Source organism: Mchenga conophoros, linkage group LG11 (genome assembly GCF_057382185.1).
Source record: "Mchenga conophoros isolate Kocher_MC1m ecotype Shallow Benthic linkage group LG11, M_conophoros_male_GT1.1, whole genome shotgun sequence".
Classification (NCBI taxonomy): Eukaryota; Metazoa; Chordata; class Actinopteri; order Cichliformes; family Cichlidae; genus Mchenga; species Mchenga conophoros.
In genome coordinates this window covers 1,867,076-1,885,375 of record NC_140536.1, presented here as the reverse complement: position 1 = coordinate 1,885,375, position 18,300 = coordinate 1,867,076, and the positions used below count along the sequence as shown (strand labels likewise).

General features: G+C 43.7%; 1 protein-coding gene across 1 annotated transcript; it reads left to right on the top strand.

Annotated features, from left to right (window-relative positions):
• The first annotated feature begins 661 nt into the window (after positions 1–661).
• On the top strand, positions 662–18,138 carry wdr26a (WD repeat domain 26a). The gene is made up of 14 exons (XM_085290490.1): positions 662–1,301; positions 2,248–2,347; positions 2,480–2,536; positions 3,844–3,980; positions 4,266–4,363; positions 6,007–6,163; positions 6,414–6,552; positions 6,667–6,807; positions 8,750–8,869; positions 12,208–12,353; positions 14,280–14,358; positions 14,454–14,583; positions 14,773–14,967; positions 15,893–18,138. The coding sequence occupies exons 1-14, from the start codon at positions 1,003–1,005 to the stop codon at positions 15,913–15,915; spliced, it is 1,821 nt and encodes a 606-aa protein (XP_085146616.1). The 5' UTR covers positions 662–1,002; the 3' UTR covers positions 15,916–18,138.
• Positions 18,139–18,300: the final 162 nt, after the last annotated feature.

The following is an 18,300-nucleotide window of genomic DNA, read 5'->3' as shown; positions in this document are numbered from 1 at the left end:
ACTCCGGCTGTTGGTGTTAGAAGTAAAGAACAAGCTGTGGTTCTTGTTACTGCGCTGATTTTGATCCTTTTTCACGCCTTCCCAATCTTTTGTTTTGGTTTGTTAAATCCTTTCTTATTTAATGTGCCCTCTCTCCTTTGAGTTGTTGGTTATCACTTACTGATTAAAGAATTATACTGATAAATCTCAGTGTCGTGATTACTGCACAGCCCATTGAGACAGCTGATTTGTGATTTACTCAAAATCCGGAAAGCGACTGCGTTCAGACGGTGATGATCAGCTAATTAATGAGAAAACATTCAGGTTAAAAAACTAGGAGCATGCTTGAACCATGCATACAGATGTGCACAGACCACAACTTTCCACAGAGATTAAACTCCATGTTATGATACTGCACAGCTGCGAGTGTGAATGTGGAAGTTTGTCATAGATTTAAAAAAGACTAATTAAATGATGCACAACTGTGTCTGACTTTATGTGCAATGTGTTCTCTTCAGTGATCCACGCGTGTCAGTAGAGCCTAAATGATCACGTCACCCTTAAAACGAATGCTGGGAGATGTGAAGGTCGCGCCCAGGCGGGGAAACAGCGACGCCTAACGGTGACGCACAGCAAACAAGAAGGACGTGAAGGAATTTCCGCTGACGTCACCGCGTATGGCCATATCAGGGCTGCAGCTGTCCGAGAGCAACAATAACAAGCGCTACTCCGCAGCCTGAGCGCAGCTTTAACGGCGCTGACAGCACCTAATACCGTCGAAATGCTCAAAATGCAGCTTTCGAATTAACTCTGCCGTTTGTTTCTTTGTCCTCCGAGCTGAACTCCGGCTGTCGTTCACGCTGACGCCGCCGAACACAGACTCGGGCGCAGGGGGAGCTTTGCAATTTGCGGCTGCATCTGGGTCAGTGGGCCCGACGTTAACCGCACCAGAGGTTTGCTTATCCCCGTGGACCTGTCAGCTGTTCGTACACGCACCATATCGCCGTTATAAACCGTGGCAACATGGAGGCTAACGGTGGAGGACAGGACCGGGATTCCGAGCTCTCCTGTCGAAACGGTACTCAGAATGGCGAGTCGTCCTCCACCGTGGCCGCTCACTCCAACGGACTTATCTCGGTAACCAACAATGGCAACGCTGTCAGCAACAACAACGGAGTGGCAGCCCAGCCCGCCTCCAACAACAACAACAGCAGCAGCGCGGCGGATGGCGGGTCGGGTGTCAAGAAGAAGAAGCGCCTGTCTCAGTCCGAGGAGGATGTCATCAGGCTCATAGGACAACATCTGAACGATTTAGGTCTCAAGTAAGTGAGCCAGCTCAGGTAGCTAGTGTTGTTATCAGCATAGCCAGCCGCGGTGATGGCAGGTCACCGTGAAGATGCTGAGGATGCATCCTTCCTCACGCGTTTATCTGCAGGTGCAGAGCGATAGAGGAGTAGGCCCGCTGAGGGCAAAGTGTCACATACACGCTAATAAACTGTATCCGACCCACGGTATCCGGACCTGTGTATCACCATACGCTGCAAATCTTATAAGATAAGATAAGATAACCTTTATTAGTCCCACACGTGGGAAATTTGTTTTGTCACAGCAGGAAGTGGACAGTGCAAAAGTTATGACGCAAAAATTAGAATACAATAAGAATAAATACAGTACACAGCTGTACAGAATAGAATAAAATAAAATACTATATACAGTAGAATAAAATAAAATAAATATACAATAAGATAAAAATAGAATACAAATACTATATACAACTGAGTAAAAATACAACGATGACAGAAGGATTATTGCACTTAGTGTTATTGCATATGTATGGATGTGTGTGCTTGATCAGTTGATTGATTATATGAGGTGTTTTAAGCAAATCTCCAACCATGAGCTGTCAGAATAGGAAGACATCATACTGTGTCCAACGTGATCGCACAACTCAAGGCAATTTAAATCTGAAAATCCTGCACAGATGTCATGCGTGGGGACTTTCCTGGGTTAGAGTGGGTCTTTGATAGCTGGCTACACGTTGTGTTTACGTGTAGTAACAGTAAGGACTCTGTGATAAGTGACACACATCTCTGCATTTTAATGCTTGTTACGTTTTTATATGAAGGATGGACCTTAATCTTATTATAGTCCAGCTTTTTATTTCACCCATGACACAACTTTGCAGTCAGTGTGTTGATCACAGGTGAGTGCTGATGCTTCGCCATGCTCCGTAGTCATAACGTGGATGTTTCTTTTCGCTGTTCATAGCCAGACGGTGGACCTCCTGATGCAGGAGTCTGGCTGCAGACTGGAACACCCCTCTGCCACCAAGTTTCGCAATCACGTCATTGAAGGAGAGTGGGACAAGGTGCAACCAAGTTCTCCGAACTGCATATTAAATCTTTAGGAGGCTGTTACAGTAGTCACCGTAGTAGTAAAGGTTTGAGTGTGAGCTCTTTGCTGGTCTGTTAATGAGTTTGTATTTCTCCTTTTCATACAGGCTGAGAGTGACCTGAATGAGCTGAAGGCACTGATGCATTCTCCTAGTGCTATAGTGGTGAGTGGACCAAACCTCAGACAACATCAGTTCACCATGAAGTCTGCAGTCTGAACACTGAGCCAGAATCAGACTTAGAATAAAGCCTCTTTCCTCGAGCTCAGACTGTACATTGATGGCATATCGTACAGGTACACTTATAAACAGAACTGCAACCATCACACCTTCTATGCTGTTCTAAAGTAAACATGGCTGCCTGCAAGTTTGGCTAGCTAGGTTTGCTTACAGACAGACGAACGGTGCACCGCTAATCTTACCCAAAGCACTTCAGCAATGATCATTGGTTTGTTTGGGGTTTGTTTACTGCATCCACTGAGATTACACAGAGCAGTTTGAGATGAAATGATGAAAGACAGTTTACTGCACTTTTATTTTAGAAGTTCTTCCAAAGGAGTGCTAACTAACCGCTACGTGCAAACTAAACCAAATGAAAAACAAGTGTGACCTTTAACCTTTTAATTTAATAAACAAGAGAAACTAGAAAAACCAATGACCCCTGCTTCAGTGCTGTTTACAAATGGACAAGACCATTAACATTACTGTACACCAAACTCTTAAAGGCACAGATCACAGCAAACCTGACACACTGCTTCACAATATGGCCACTGTAGTGACAGTTAGCCAGCACCCTAATGTCCGAGACCAGGAGCCTCAGACATTAGCCTGGTCGGCTGGACGTCAAGCTGCACATTTTTGACTCTAAACTGTGTTTGCATGTTTTTCAGAGCTCCCACATGTCCACTCATTCTACACCACAGTGATTGAATAACAGATGAACAGCTAAATTACACTATCAGCACTATAAATATCTGTTTGTTTTTACACCATGACTGTAAACAATACCAAAAGAAAAATCTATAAATAAAACATGTCTGTGAATGAACACAAAGCTAGTTTTCTGATCACAGGGCAGTGGTGCAGGTGAGGTTTTACACATTTATTTCTCACAGAGTCGTGCTGACAGATCAGTTACTACATTTCTTTATCGTGTAGCTGAGATCCTTGAAATCGCACTTCTGTTCTTTGTAATCAGATTAAATGTGTAGTTAAACTACTTTAAACAGAACAGTGACGTTCACTCGTCCAGCCCAGATCAAAGTGACTGTATCACACTGACATGCTGGACGCAGCATGAACAGCCATTGTTAGTCTGGTTGGTAACTGCATTTTCATCTTGATGTTTAAAGTTCCTTTAAAAGAGCCAGACGTGAGACGTGAAGCTCAGTAGCAACAGATTCGTGTTGTTACATGTCGGCTGATCCGTGGTGATCATTTAAATCCTTGTTTTTGTTTTTGCTCCCCGACAGCGGATGAAGTTCCTACTCCTGCAGCAGAAATATCTGGAATATCTGGAGGACGGGAAGGTGCTGGAGGCCCTGCAGGTCCTCAGAGCCGAACTCACCCCTCTCAAATATAACACGGAGCGCATCCACATCCTGAGCGGGTCAGTTCACAGCACACGAAGAAGCTGAGTGTGGTTCTGAGATGATGATGATGGAGAAATATAGCGTGCTGGGTATTTGCGTCACAATGATGGATGACAGATGTGTAGTTTGTTAAAAGCACGATGCCTTGAAAACATTTCGAGATACTGGCAGCTGTAAAGATGCTGAGATGCATGAACAATTCAAACAGGAATTAGCCTTACAATAAAACGTCCATCTACGTATGTGCTCCCTGTAAAAGCTGACGTGGGTGTTTCTGATAGTAGCTGGCTTTGTGTTTGTAGGTACCTGATGTGCAGTCATGCAGAGGACCTGCGAGCCAAAGCTGAGTGGGAGGGCAAAGGCACAGCATCGCGCACCAAACTGCTGGACAAACTCCAAAGTGAGTGCAGTGACTCACACGGTCACATGTCAGTGTGTACACTGGCTGACAAGCAAAGGAGTAACTCCTATACGCAGTACCCACTCTGAAATTCTCTTACTGGTTCCCAGTTGACATTAGCATCTATTTCCTGACCAGTTATTATTCGTCCCTGGAAGGAGCCTTTTTTTCCAAATAGCAACATATTCTGGATATAAAATTTCAAATGAGTAATAACGATCTTTGTATGCAGGTGTGATCACAAGTGCTTTGAAAATCACCAAAAAACCCACCTGACATAAATTTGGCTGATCTTACATTAAAGATGCACAACAACCGTCGCCTCAAGGTGCTTTATATTGTAAGGTAGACCCTACAGTCACATGACCCTATGAGCAGCACTTTGGTGACAGTGGGAAGGAAACTCTGCACGAACGCTGCACTGAGGTCTAGCAGGACAAGCACAGAGATGAGTCCACTGTCAGAGGCCATAAGAAGATCATTTGTAACCTTCACTAAAGCTGTTTCTGTGCTGTGCTGAGCTCTGAAACCTGACTGAAACTCTTCAAATAAACCATTCCTCTGCAGATGATCTGTTAGCTGTTTGACAACTACTCTTTCAAGGATGTTTGATATAAAGGAAGGTTGGAGATTGGCCTATAATTAGCTAAGACTGCTGGGTCTAGAGATGCTTTTTGAGTAAAGGTTTAACTACAGCCAGCTTGAAGGCCTGTGGTACATAGCCGATCATTAGAGATAGGTTGATCATATTTAAGATCGAAGAATTAATTAATGGCAGGACTTCTTTGAGCAGTTTTGTAGGAATGGGGTCTAAAAGACACGTTGATGGTTTGGAGGAAGTAATTATAATAATAATAATAATGGATTGGATTTATATAGCGCTTTTCAAGGCACCCAAAGCGCTTTACAATGCCACTATTCATTCACTCTCACATTCACACACTGGTGAAGTTATTGAAGTTAACTCAGAAAGATCAATTGGAGAAAAAGAGTCTAACTTAACATCAATGGTACTAAGAGTAGCTGTAGATAATATTACATCTGTGGGATGATTACTGGTCATTTTTTCTCTAATGATAAAAACTTAATTTGTGAAGAAGTTCATGAAGTCATTACTAGTTAACGTTAAAGGGATGGTTGGCTCAACAGAGCTCTGACTGTTTGTCAGCCTGGCTACAGAGCTGAAGAGAAACCTGGGGTTGTTCTTATTGTCTTCAATCAGTGATGAATAGTAAGATGTTCTGGCTTTGCGGAGGGCTTTCTTATAAAGCAGCAAACTATTTCTCCAGGCTAAATGATGATCCTCTAAATTTGTGACACGCCATTTCCTCTCCAGATTACGAGTCATCTGCTTTAGGCTACGTGTTTGAGAATTATACCACGGAGTCAGGTACTTCTGATTAGAGACCTTAGTTTTCACTGGAGCTACAGTATCCAGAGTCGTACGTAGTGAGGAGGTGAAATTATTAACAAGATAATCGACCTCTGTTGGGGTAGCGTTCAGATAGCTGCTCTGCTCTGTGTTGGTACAGGGCACTGAAGATGATCTATGCTCTAAATTAATTCTGTGTGTGTGTGTGTGTGTGTGTGTGTGTGTGTGTGTGTGTGTGTGTGTGTGTGTGTGTGTGTGTGTGTGTGTACAGCTTACCTGCCTCCGTCAGTGATGCTGCCTCCCCGTCGTCTGCAGACTCTCTTGAAGCAGGCTGTGGAGCTCCAGAGGGAGCGCTGCCTCTACCACAACACCAAACTGGACAGTGGTCTGGACTCTGTGTCTCTGCTGCTGGACCACTCCTGCAGCCGGTCAGTAAACACACACGCTGTTAAATACTGAGCTCCACATCAACTGATTGTGCTTCTTTCTGCTGCCCTGCAGGAGGAAACATTTAGTTTAGTGAACAGTCGGTAATCTAGACGATAAGAATGTCATCTGTATGTTTCCTTTATGCACAAGTCTGAGGCATGTTGGGCAAACCTGTGTGTGTGTGTGTGTGTGTGTGTGTGTGTGTGTGTGTGTGTGTGTGTGTGTGTGTGTGTGTGTGTATGTGTAAAGGAAACAGTTCCCCTGCTACACACAGCAGATTCTCACAGAACACTGCAATGAAGTCTGGTTCTGCAAGTTCTCCAACGATGGCACAAAACTGGCAACTGGCTCCAAAGACACCACAGTCATTGTGTGGCAAGTCGACATGGTAACCAGTCATTTGCTTATCAAGAGTTACACTTCAGAATAGCAACAATCAGTCAGTGAGTTATTACAACGGCTGTAGTAACTGGAACATGGATGTTTGTGTGTTGGGTCACAGGACATCCAGCAGCTGAAGTTGATGAAGACTCTTGAAGGTCATGCTTATGGTGTTTCCTACCTGGCATGGAGCCCTGATGATGCTTATCTGATAGCCTGCGGCCCTGACGACTGCTCCGAGCTGTGGCTGTGGAATGTGCAGGTACGGAAAGGAAGTACTGTCCATATAGCAAGGAGATGAGCATGTCCAGGAGGATGGCGAGGGCCTTTCTTTGGCCGGTCTGTTTTCACCGTGTGGGTTTACTCTGCGATTCCTCCAGCGTTCCAAACATGCTCAGCAGTGGTAGGCTCCATTCTCCCCCTGATCCTAAGGTGGATAAGTGGCCAAGGGGGAGCATGAATGGCTCAAAGCATTAACCAGCTGGGTCTCTGTGGTAGAGTGGCCAGATGGAAACCACTCCCCTGTAAATCTGGAGTTTGCTAAAAGTCACCTGAAGGACTCTCAGACCACGAGAAACAAAATTCTTTGGTCTGATGAAACACAGACTGAACTCTTTGAGCTGAATGAGTCACGTCTGAGGGAAACCAAGTGTTGCTCACCCGGCCAATCCCCCTGCAGTGAAGCATGGCAGTAGCACTGTCACGCTGTGGGGACACTTTCTGTGAGACTCGACTGGTCAGGGGAGAGGCAAAGATCAGTGCACCGGTGTGCAGAGACGTCCTTGATAATAAGCTCTGGACCTCGGACCGAGACAGTGACCCTAAGACGCCAGACTGAACATCTCTGGAGAGAGATCTGAAAATGGCCGTGCACTGACGCTCGCCATTAACCTAATGAAGTTTGAGGTTCTGCAAAGAAGACAGGCTGAGACCACCAAACATAGGTGTGCCAAGCTTATAGCATCATGTTCAATAAGACTGTATTAGCTGGGAAACAAAATATTGAGCAAAAGCTCTAAAATACATCTTACCTTTATTATTTGTAAAGAAATCATACTGCGTTCATGTGTTCCCTATCTTCTCCTGGACAAGGGTTAATGAAAGTTTGTCCAGGACACTGTGAGTGCCAACGTCTTTATGGCTTAGTACAGCGGTCTCCAACCTTTGTTGCGCCACCGACCGGTTTATGCCCGACAATATTTTCACGGACCGGCCGTTAAGGTGTCGCGGATAAATACAACAAAATAAAACCAGTACTGGTACCGAAAAAAAGAAGATTTATTCATAACACACGTGAAAAGACCCAGGAAAACCGAGTAAACGATAAAACGATAACAAAATAACACTGAAAACCAGACATTTCACAGCTGAGCCTCAGCTCTCGCGGCCCGGTACCAAACGACTCACGGACCAGTCCGAGGCCCCCCATCATTGTGACTCGAGTACAAATCTCATACTTGGAAATATTTGTACATCTGACAATTCAGGTGAGCGCTGAATAGCGACGTTCCAACTGTGTTCAGCGTGTGCACAGTCTGTGTTCATGTAGCAGCAGTACGATGAGTGCAGCTGATCAGATCAAAGCTTGCATGCAGCAGTGTGGACACGAAGATGAAGATTGGGTTTGAGCATCGTCATCGCATCATGACATAATTGATGAAGCAACCAGTGCAGGGAACATGAGCTCAGCTCTTTAAATCTGTTAATGATGTTGTATCTGAAGCTGAAGAAACCCTGAGTCCTTCTGGGTTTTTATGTTCAGAGATCACGCTCTCGCTGTAAAACGGTTTCCTCGTGCAGTCCATCTGAGCGCAGCTGTTGCCAGTTTACCGAGCTACCTGGAATATTTCTGCTCTAAAGGGTTAAAGATGATGAGAGTCTCAACATCAATAAATTGCCTGCACTTGTGAACAGTGGATTTGTTAGAGTCGCTGCCTACAAGAAACCTGGCTGACATGAGAGATGCGTTTATGCACCGAAGAGCTGGAGAGCGAGTGAGAGTTGGCTGGGTTGTTAACTGATTATCAGTGCGTCCTGAAACGAGTCCTGCTCCACACCAGCTGCTTTGTTCATGTGAAACTGGACCTGCAGACGTTCCTTTTCAATGTGACCTTTTCATAGACCAATCAGAGAAAACTGATCTCTGTGTGTTTAGTATGTTTGGTGTCTGATCTGTTCTGTGTGCTCTGGGCTCTACTGTACAGACGGGGGAGTTGCGAACAAAGATGAGTCAGTCCCACGAGGATAGCCTAACCAGCGTGGCCTGGAACCCAGATGGCAAACGCTTTGTCACCGGCGGCCAGAGGGGCCAGTTCTACCAGTGTGTGAGTATCCTCGCTGCATGGGCACTGTGTCCACAGGCTCCAACACAGCCTTACAGGCAGGAAACATTGTCTCCATGTTGCAGGAGAACAGCCAGACTGATTCAAACATGTGGAAAAACCAAGACAGGAAGCTTCTCTGAATGCACATCACACGGAGCCTTTCTTTCCTTAGAAGGGACGCTGCAGTTTAACATGGCGTAAAACATGAAGCTGATGCAACGCTTATAGCTGTTGCTAATTTTCAACCACTGTCCCTTGTTGGGCTACAATCACACATCAGACGTTTTAGAATAAAACATACATTTTCATCCAAAATACATCATAAATACAACTACAAGTAATAGATGATAACTTTAAAAAGACAACAAACAAAAAACAAACAAACAACAACAACATTAATTAAAAGGAAGACAGCTCTGATTTCCCTTTAACCAAACTTTGACCTTTAACCTCCTCGGACCTGGCGTCCACATATGTGGACATCACATGTTGGGTTATTTAGACCAAAATACTCAATTGTGCTCTACAAGGGCCTGATATCCACTTACGAGGACATTATCCTGCTACTGTCCTATTGAAAGTTTAAACAAATATCCTCATTTGTGGCTCTGATTTTTCTTAGAAACAAAAATAAGGTAAAAAAAAAAATCTGTTAATTCTTTGTTTTTACATTCATCAGGTCCCAATCAGCCCGAATATCAAAGAGAAATTAAAAATGCTGCCGTGGAAGAGTTCAGGTCTCAGGAGGTTAAAGTAAAGAGACTGATGTCAGTTGGAAGTCTGTTCCAACACAAGCTTATTAACACAATTCAATTTCAGTCCAATTCAACTTTATTTACACAGCGCCAAATCACAACAAGTCGCCTCAAGGCGCTTTATATTGTAAGGTCAACCCCACAACAATACATACAGAGAAAAAGCCAACAATCATATGACCCCCTATGAGCAGCACTTTGGCGACAGTGGGAAGGAAAAACTCCCTTTTAACAGGAAGAAACCTCCGGCAGAACCAGGCTCAGGGAGGGGCGGGGCCATCTGCTGTGATTGGTTGGGGTGAGAGAAGGAAGACAGGATAAAGACATGCTGTGGAAGAGAGACAGAGGTTAATAACAGATATGATTCAATGCAGAGAGGTCTGTTAATACATAGTGAGTGAGAAAGGTGACTGGAAAGGAAAAACTCAATGCATCATGGGAATCCCCGGCAGCCTATGTCTGTTGCAGCAACACACGTACAGCTACAGAGGGCGGAGCCTTACAAACACTAGACATAATGTAAACTATGAATTCTTGGAAAATCTGGTGTTTTAATGGTGTGGCCAGTTTTTATATAAATGATGTATGTTACAAACCACACATGTTTTTTGCAGTGAGACATCACTGACATCATTGTCCTGATACGCACAGATCATATGTAGTGAGCTGAGAACAAGACTTCACAAGACATCGTTAGAATAAAGTGTAACTTAAAAATATGCCGACGAGTCAGAGCATGTCTGTTTAGTTTGTATACGTCTGCTGCGTTCATGAAAACATCCGTCTCGTTATCGTTGTCACTGTGAGAGCTCAGACTCTCCTCTTATTGAAGGTTTCAAGAACAACAACAAAAACAAACTGCATGTCAAACAGGAAAGCTTTAAATTTATTGAATTCATGTAGTAGCCTGAACCATTTTTTATAGTCATCTAATGTCCTAATGTTTAAAACAGCCTCGTACAGCTGGAGAGCACTTTAAGAAGGACAGTATGTGACAGTCTGGCCTCTTGTACAAACATGGACCTGATGACTCAAGACTTTTGCACAAACTAAGAGTTTAAAGAAATCTAATCCTGAAGTCTGAACTGTCTGTTATTCAGCACCGTCCTGCGACCACGTCTCACATCATCATCAGTGGTTGTCATGTTGTTGTGATTTACTGTCCTCACAGTTTCTCAGCGTGATGACAGAATCGTTTCAGTGTAAAGAAACTGCACCTGTCTGTCTGCACTTATAGTTTTCTCCACATTGCTGCCTACTCTTTCTCATTATGAACTTACAGCATGATTAACATAAACACTGTTAAGGTTCAAAATTGAGGAAGGAGAGTACAAACCACCCATGGTCCAGAGGATCTTGGTCCAACAATGATTTTAATGAACACACGTGTGGGAAGACACTCTGTACGCAGACAGCCAGTTGTCCTCGACTTAATCAAAGCATGAACAGATATTTTATAGCATCAGGGTTTGATTTACTGACGCCCCTTCATGCGTCACAGATACATTTTATACATAGATTTATACAAGATGATCTTCTGGCTTTTACCCCAGAAGATCATCTTCTATTTTCATGGCTGGCCCTTCCTGTCTACCTTTCAGTTCTTGTCTTGTTCCTCTTTCTTGCCGAGACAACAAGGAACGGTTCCTCTTTTACCGAGACACTTTTGCAGTTACAGCCAGACATGAGTAACCTCTTCTCTAAATAAATCTAACTAATGTGTGTGTGTGTGTGTTGACCTCACATGCTCTCTGTGTCACCTGTTGCACTTCTGACCTTTCACCAGAACGGAGGCTCACTGAGACTATGTGTATGTCTTCTACTAAATAAATGTTTTAATCAAGAACCTCTACTAAACATAATAACTGTGTGCATAAGCATCTTAAGGCCTTCTTAAAGCTATCTGTTACTTTGTTAAAGCAATGATCATTTTAAATAACCTAGTGATTCAAATGGCCTCGTCTGGCCTGCTCCTCAGAATAACTTAGACTTTGCTTTCACTTCTGCAAAACTCTCTGCAAGCCTGTTTCCTGTCCTGTTACTTTTAGCCTTTCTGAAAGACACACTGTTTAACCCCTGAATGCAATATAAACTCCAGATTATATTATTAATGCAATGGTAATGATGACAATTATTTAACAATAGCAGTAAAATAATTTCCCTGCTCCACAACACGCATCAATTTCCAGTGTCTGCCACTTTATTAGGCACAGCTGTTTCTCTCCTCCTTCCCCGACAGCGAGCTACAGTCCACAGGTAGCATCCATCCCACTGCAAACCCTCCAGGAGCTGCACATTCTAGTTTTTATTATTATTGAAAAGGGACCACAAATTAAAAACATCCAACGAATCTGGGTGAGCGCTTGTGTCTCAGCTCATTGCTAAATATTTAGTGCAAAACCTCAGAAATATTTTTTAGCATTTTGCTGAATCTGTGATGCTCAAAATTAATTCAGTGTTAAAGTGAAAAGAAGGTTGCACCTGGTCCCACATAAAACTGTCCGGTGAGTGTTTCTGGACTGATAACAATCATTTCCAGGCTGACGTCCTCCTGCTTTTGCTTTGTTTCTGGTGAACTCCCAGGACTTGGATGGAAACCTCCTGGACTCCTGGGAGGGAGTTCGGGTGCAGTGCCTGTGGTGTCTCAGTGACGGCCGCACAGTCCTCGCATCTGACACCCACCAACGCATCCGAGGATACAATTTTGAGGACCTGACAGACAGAAACATGTACGTCATCAGAGTAACTGAAGTACTAATTAGTCATTACTTTAATAGTAAATGTATCTGTTCTGTCTTTCTGGAGACGTCTCTGCAACTGTTTTAAGGATCTGAGAAACTACTGAACACTTCAGTCCCAAAACACTGGTTGTAGAGATGTTTGCTGTCTACAGTCTGGAATACATCGATCTATTGGATCAGTTCACAAACGAGCAAGAGCAGAATGTCCTGTATGAGATGAGATTTAACAGCCACAGATATTCACTGCAAGTGTCTTAATGAATGTCAATAACGTCTCGTGATGAACTCAGCCAACAAAGGTCATGTTTGGCCTTATATCTGTGCGTCCATCAGTAGGTGTGTCAGCTGATACGTTTCTTACCAGTACCAGGTCCTCCTAAGAAGGACTCGGTCACTCCACACCTGATTAATTTGAAAGAAATGTGGAAATATTTTGCCAAGCAACCAAATATGATCAAACTTGGAGTTATTCACTACTTTGTTACACTTGTTACACTGTCACACTTAGATGTGTCAGTTCATCAAACTACTTTAAGTATTAGACAATGTTAACCTTAAATAATCTTAATAAATAAGAAGAAATACTGAGTCCATCTTAGGAATCCCCAGCACCCTACACCTATTGCAGCATAACTAAGGGAGGATTCAGGGTCACCTGGTCCAGCCCTAACTATATGCTTTAGCAAAAAGGAAAGTTTGAAGCCTAATCTTGAAAGTAGAGATAGTGTCTGTCTCCTGAATCCAAACTGGAAGCTGGTTCCACAGAAGAGGGGCCTGAAAACTGAAGGCTCTGCCTCCCATTCTACTTTTAAATACTCTAGGAACAACAAGTAGGCCTGCAGAGCGAGAGCGAAGTGCTCTAATAGGGTGATATGGTACTACAAGGTCATTAAGATAAGATGGGGCCTGATTATTTAAGACCTTGTATGTGAGGAGCAGGATTTTGAATTCTGGATTTAACAGGAAGCCAAAACAGGAGAAATCTGCTCTCTCTTTCTAGTCCCTGTCAGGACTCTTGCTGCAGCATTTTGGATTAGCTGAAGGCTTTTCAGGGAGTTTTTAGGACTTCCTGATAATAATGAATTACAGTCGTCCAGCCTGGAAGTAATAAATGCATGAACTAGTTTTTCAGTGTCACTCTGAGACAGGATATTTCTAACTTTAGAGATGTTGCACAAATGGAAGAACGCAGTCTTACATATTTGTTTAATATGTGCATTGAAGGACATGTCCTGGTCCAAAATGACTCCAAGGTTCCTCACAGTGTTACTGGAGGCCAAGGTAATGCCATCCAGAGTAAGAATCTGCTTAGATACCATATTTCTAAGATTTTCAGGGCCGAGTACAATAACCTCAGTTTGATCTGAATTAAGAAGCAGAAAGTTAGCGGCCATCCAGGTCTTTATGTCTTTAAGACATTCCTGCAGTTTAACTCATTGGTGTGTGTTATCTGGCTTCATGGACAGATAGAGCTGGGTGTCATCTGCATAGCAGTGTAAATGTATGCTATGTCTTCTAATGATGCTGCCTAAGGGAAGCATGTATAATGTAAACAGAATTGGTCCTAGCACTGAACCCTGTGGAACTCCATAATTAACCTCAGTGTGTGAAGAGGACTCTCCATTTACATGCACAAACTGGACATTTCCAACCACTGTAGTGTAGCACCTTTAAATCATTATCTCTGTAATAAAATTTGTGGTCATCAGTATTGAACATGTTCACCTAACATGTGAAAGTTGGACTTATTAACTTCTGGTTGAAGACTGGATGGTGTCACAAATTAGCATCAGGATGGGCCGTAAAAACGCTGCCACATGCTGAGCCGTCTCCTGTGGTGATCAGTGAATTAGGGAGGAGCAGTCAGAAGCCTCATTTCTAAAATAAACATGTTTGTGTATGTTGTCCTTCCAGAGTGCAGGAGGACCATCCCATTATGTCTTTCACTGTTTCCAAAAATGGAAGGTTAGCTCTGCTCAATGTTGCTACTCAGGTGAGCTCCTGATTACTTCCTGACATTTTGTTTCTTTCATCAGCTGCTTCACATCAGCTTTGTCTTGATTGTTGAAATGTGCCTCTTATTTGCAGGGAGTGCACCTTTGGGACCTGCAGGACCGGGTGCTGGTGAGGAAGTACCAAGGTGTCACCCAGGGTTTTTACACCATCCATTCCTGCTTCGGGGGGCACAATGAAGACTTCATTGCCAGTGGTAGTGAAGGTAAGACCAAAGCATGTTTAGTTCTAAGGAAGAAGAAAGCAAAAAGTGTCCTCCACAAATGTTGCTCTGTAAAGAGACATTCATACAAATATTGAACCCAAACGTTGTTCTTGATGCTAAAAGAAGGTTTTGTGCTGGTCATTAGTGTGATCCAACAAACTGCTGACGAGCTCGTCTCTCTCTTGTCAGACCACAAAGTTTACATCTGGCACCGGCGCAGTGAGCTGCCCATCGCAGAGCTGACCGGTCACACACGCACAGTCAACTGTGTGAGCTGGAACCCCGTGGTGCCCGGTCTGCTGGCCAGCGCCTCAGACGATGGAACCATCCGAATCTGGGGACCTGCGCCCTTCCTGGATGTCCAGGATGCAGAGGGACTGAATGGTATGAAAGTGAAACGATTTTGAAAGGCTAAAGGTAAAGTTCAGTCTCCACCAGAAAGAAAGAAATTAAATTCTGGTAAAATAAAGTTGATAAACTGTCCTTCTGTGGAAAATCAGTGATTGGCCCACAGCTGAAAGTCAGATCAGATCTGTTCCAATCAAAGGCCAAGTTTGAGCATCAGTGTTGTACTTTTATTCATTTGTATTCTGTAATGTCTGTGGTCAGGTACATTTGTCACATTTGAGATTAAAGCAAAAAAAAAAAAATCAAAATATTTAAATAAGAATTTTGAACAAAGATTTCTTTCTCCTCTCTCAAGGAGAACATGGGGCTTACAGGAACTGCATGTTGGTGTGGAAACTCTGGCTTTATTTATCATTAGTGAGGCAGTGAGCTGCGCTCCACACAGCAGCTCAGAGTCAGCAGATGTAGATGATGCAGGCGGTTCTGGAGTGAGCCGATCTGGGTGAGGGCACTCGCCCAGGTGTCTTCCTGCTCGCGCTGATACCTGAGTGACCTTGCAGGTCGGACCTTATCAGTCATACCTGTTACCAGCTGCCCTCTCGATCGTGGCTCTTGCTAATCTGGGTTGGTTTAAAGGCCTGTGCGATGGTACTCAGAAAGGCCAGAGCCTATTAGACTAATATGGGTTAATACTCAGAACATAATGTAATATAATTACATTAATATGTGTTTCTAGTCTTCTTGCCTAATGAAAGCACTTGTACAGGACTTTAATCTGTACCAGTTTAGCCCTTTATCTAGCTCACATACATGACCAGTAACTAACATTCTCAGGCGCTGTGAGGAGCTGTTGGTCAAGTGTTTGCTTGGTCAAAGTGACGCCCAGCAGTCTGTAATCACTGACGACGACGACGATGATGATGATGATGATGATGAGTAACGTGTGTTTCTTATCCTGCAGAGTGTTGCAGCATGGACAGCTGATGATCTGCCGCTAACACCCTGAAAGCATTGAGACTCTGTAGACACTTGAATGCATAAAGTGGGGACGTTTTTTAATTGGACAGCTGCATCTTGAAGGCGTGGCCTGTAGTGGGGCGCGCCTGGACGTCACAACACGAGCTGTCGAACTCGAGGCCGGGCTCCAGGACATCTGACCCACCTTCTCCTCCAATGTGGACCCGTTCCCTAGAACCACACAGGACCACCAGCCTCCTGCTTTATTATAAAGTCCATTATTTATTCCTGAGTAGTTCACTGAGTAGTGCTAGGCGCCCGGTGGAGGCTTCGTCTCTGAGCTTCTCACATGAAGAAACTCTGACCCGTCGCTGAACCTTTTCTGAGACTCTAGCCGGAGCGATGGTTGGTGGAAGTGAGACCCACTCGAAGAGAATCTTTTAACTGCTATAGTCTGTTTTTGGTTTTGTTCCTTACTTTTAAATGTGGAGTTTCATGGCTTGGCTCCGTTGTGCTTAAACCCAGAGACAGAATCGTGTCCCAGGAGCATGTTGCATAGGAATCTGCATAACTCGTGTTTTACACTCGCAGTGTTCAAGTGTGTCAAGTGCTTTGCTGTTTGTGAGGGCGTACAGCAGCTGATGTGTACAGCTGTGTCATCATACGTGGATTATGGGATGTTGTTTCCTCTGTTCAAGTGTGGAGTTTCCTTTAATTCATGTTTTCACTCTTTGCTCTTTGATTGTGTTTCAGCCTGTTTCCTTCCTCTGTACAAACAACAGTCATGTTGTGTGTCTGTGTGTGTCTATCTGTTTCATCGTTTGTCATCTTTATCGATGCTGTTGGTTCTGAGTGGAGGTGTAGCATAGAGACAGTCTGATTTCTGACAGATGTGTTTACATGAGGCTGTCAGTGAACCTCTCCATGAACAGTGTGTCAATAATAATAACACAATCGTCTAACAAACCCAGGCTGACTAAACTAAAACTGCTGGCACGTCGTTTTTGAACACACTGATTGCCGTGACCACCCGCAGGCTCGTTTCCTTGAACTGTTAGTGAGATCTGGGTTGTGCATCTCAGTTTGTTTTGGTCCATTGAGAGAATGTTTGTAGTAGAAAACAACTTTCCTGACTTCCTTCATTTACGAGTGGCTGTAGGTCAGGAGGTAGAGCCGGCTCGATGGTTCGAACCCTGGCTCCCCCAGTCTGCAAGCCAAACATCCTTGGGCGGGATACTAAACCCAGACTTCTCTCCTCTGATGCATTTAGATAGAAAGCACTTGAAGTATGGTGAATGTGTATAAAGCACTATATAAGAGTCAGTCCATTTATCATGGTGGACTGATGACTCAGAGGGTTTTTGAAGTTTGTAGCTGTGCACATCTACGTAAAGGCTCCTGTGACAATGACGTCGGTTTGATTCGAAGCAGCTCGAGGGTCACCTCCTCCCTCCAGTGTTTGTGGGATTACTCAGTGCGACCAGTAAAGACAGACACATAAAAACAGAACATCTCTTTGTTATTAATTCAGTTCATCGTCTACTCTGGAATCTCACGCGAAGCCGCTGCATCTCTGCAGCTTAAAGGAATCTTTATTACTCCAAAAAGATTTGGGATCCACGTCATTTTGTAAATTACATTTTCTTAAGATAAAAAAGAAAACATTATCCTTAATGTTCGACACATCAGTAGGAAGCGAACAAAATGACAGAGCGTGTGACTTAATCTGAGTTTCCAAATGTTTCCTGTCTTGGGTCAAAGAGCAGTCTTCCTCCATGTGTGGTACACAGTTGTGTTATTCTGATATTTGTGTTTCGGTGCTTCTGGCTGAAATGAACAAACAACTGAAATTTGAATAATGCAGATCAGTTTTTATCCAAACAGCTTTTATACTCTCTGTAAGTCTATTCAGATTCTTTCCAGTTGTGAGCAACAGCTGGAAGACGGTGGGAACCCTGTTGTCTGTATCCATCAGCAGCTTCGCTCCTCCATCGCACACACAGACACACACAGTGCACAACAGCATCTCTCCCACAGCCCACACGTGGTGTTTGAGTTTCTGCTTCTGTGATCATTTCAGGCTTCTCTTCTTCAGTCAAGAAGCCAAAGTAGTAACTGTGTTTGCTTGCAGGCAGTTTTTGCCTGGAATTCAGTTTTAATGTGTTATTGCAAAAAGTGATTGTACTATTCAGTCTAGTTCTAGAATTATGTGTCCAGATTTTAAATAAAGCATTCGGGGTTTTAAAAAAAGGTTTTACGTGCAGCCTCCTTTGCATCCTTGTTCACAGAGTTTGTAATTAGGAAACGAGCGATCGATGAAGTTTCAAGTGTTATTGTCATTTACCTGTAAAGGTGCAGAATGTCAGCTGTTCCTGATGGTTTGTGGGTAGAAACTGTCTCTGTGTCTGGATG

What these genes read in the sequence shown, in the direction of transcription:
- wdr26a (XM_085290490.1), top strand. Translation starts at nt 1,003, where the DNA reads ATGGAGGCTAACGGTGGAGGACAGGACCGGGATTCCGAGCTCTCCTGT. An exon ending in CTGGACCACTCCTGCAGCCG is followed by an intron (nt 6,164 to 6,413) that starts GTCAGTAAACAC and finishes GTATGTGTAAAG; the next exon opens with GAAACAGTTCCCCTGCTACA. An exon ending in TGTGGCTGTGGAATGTGCAG is followed by an intron (nt 6,808 to 8,749) that starts GTACGGAAAGGA and finishes TCTACTGTACAG; the next exon opens with ACGGGGGAGTTGCGAACAAA.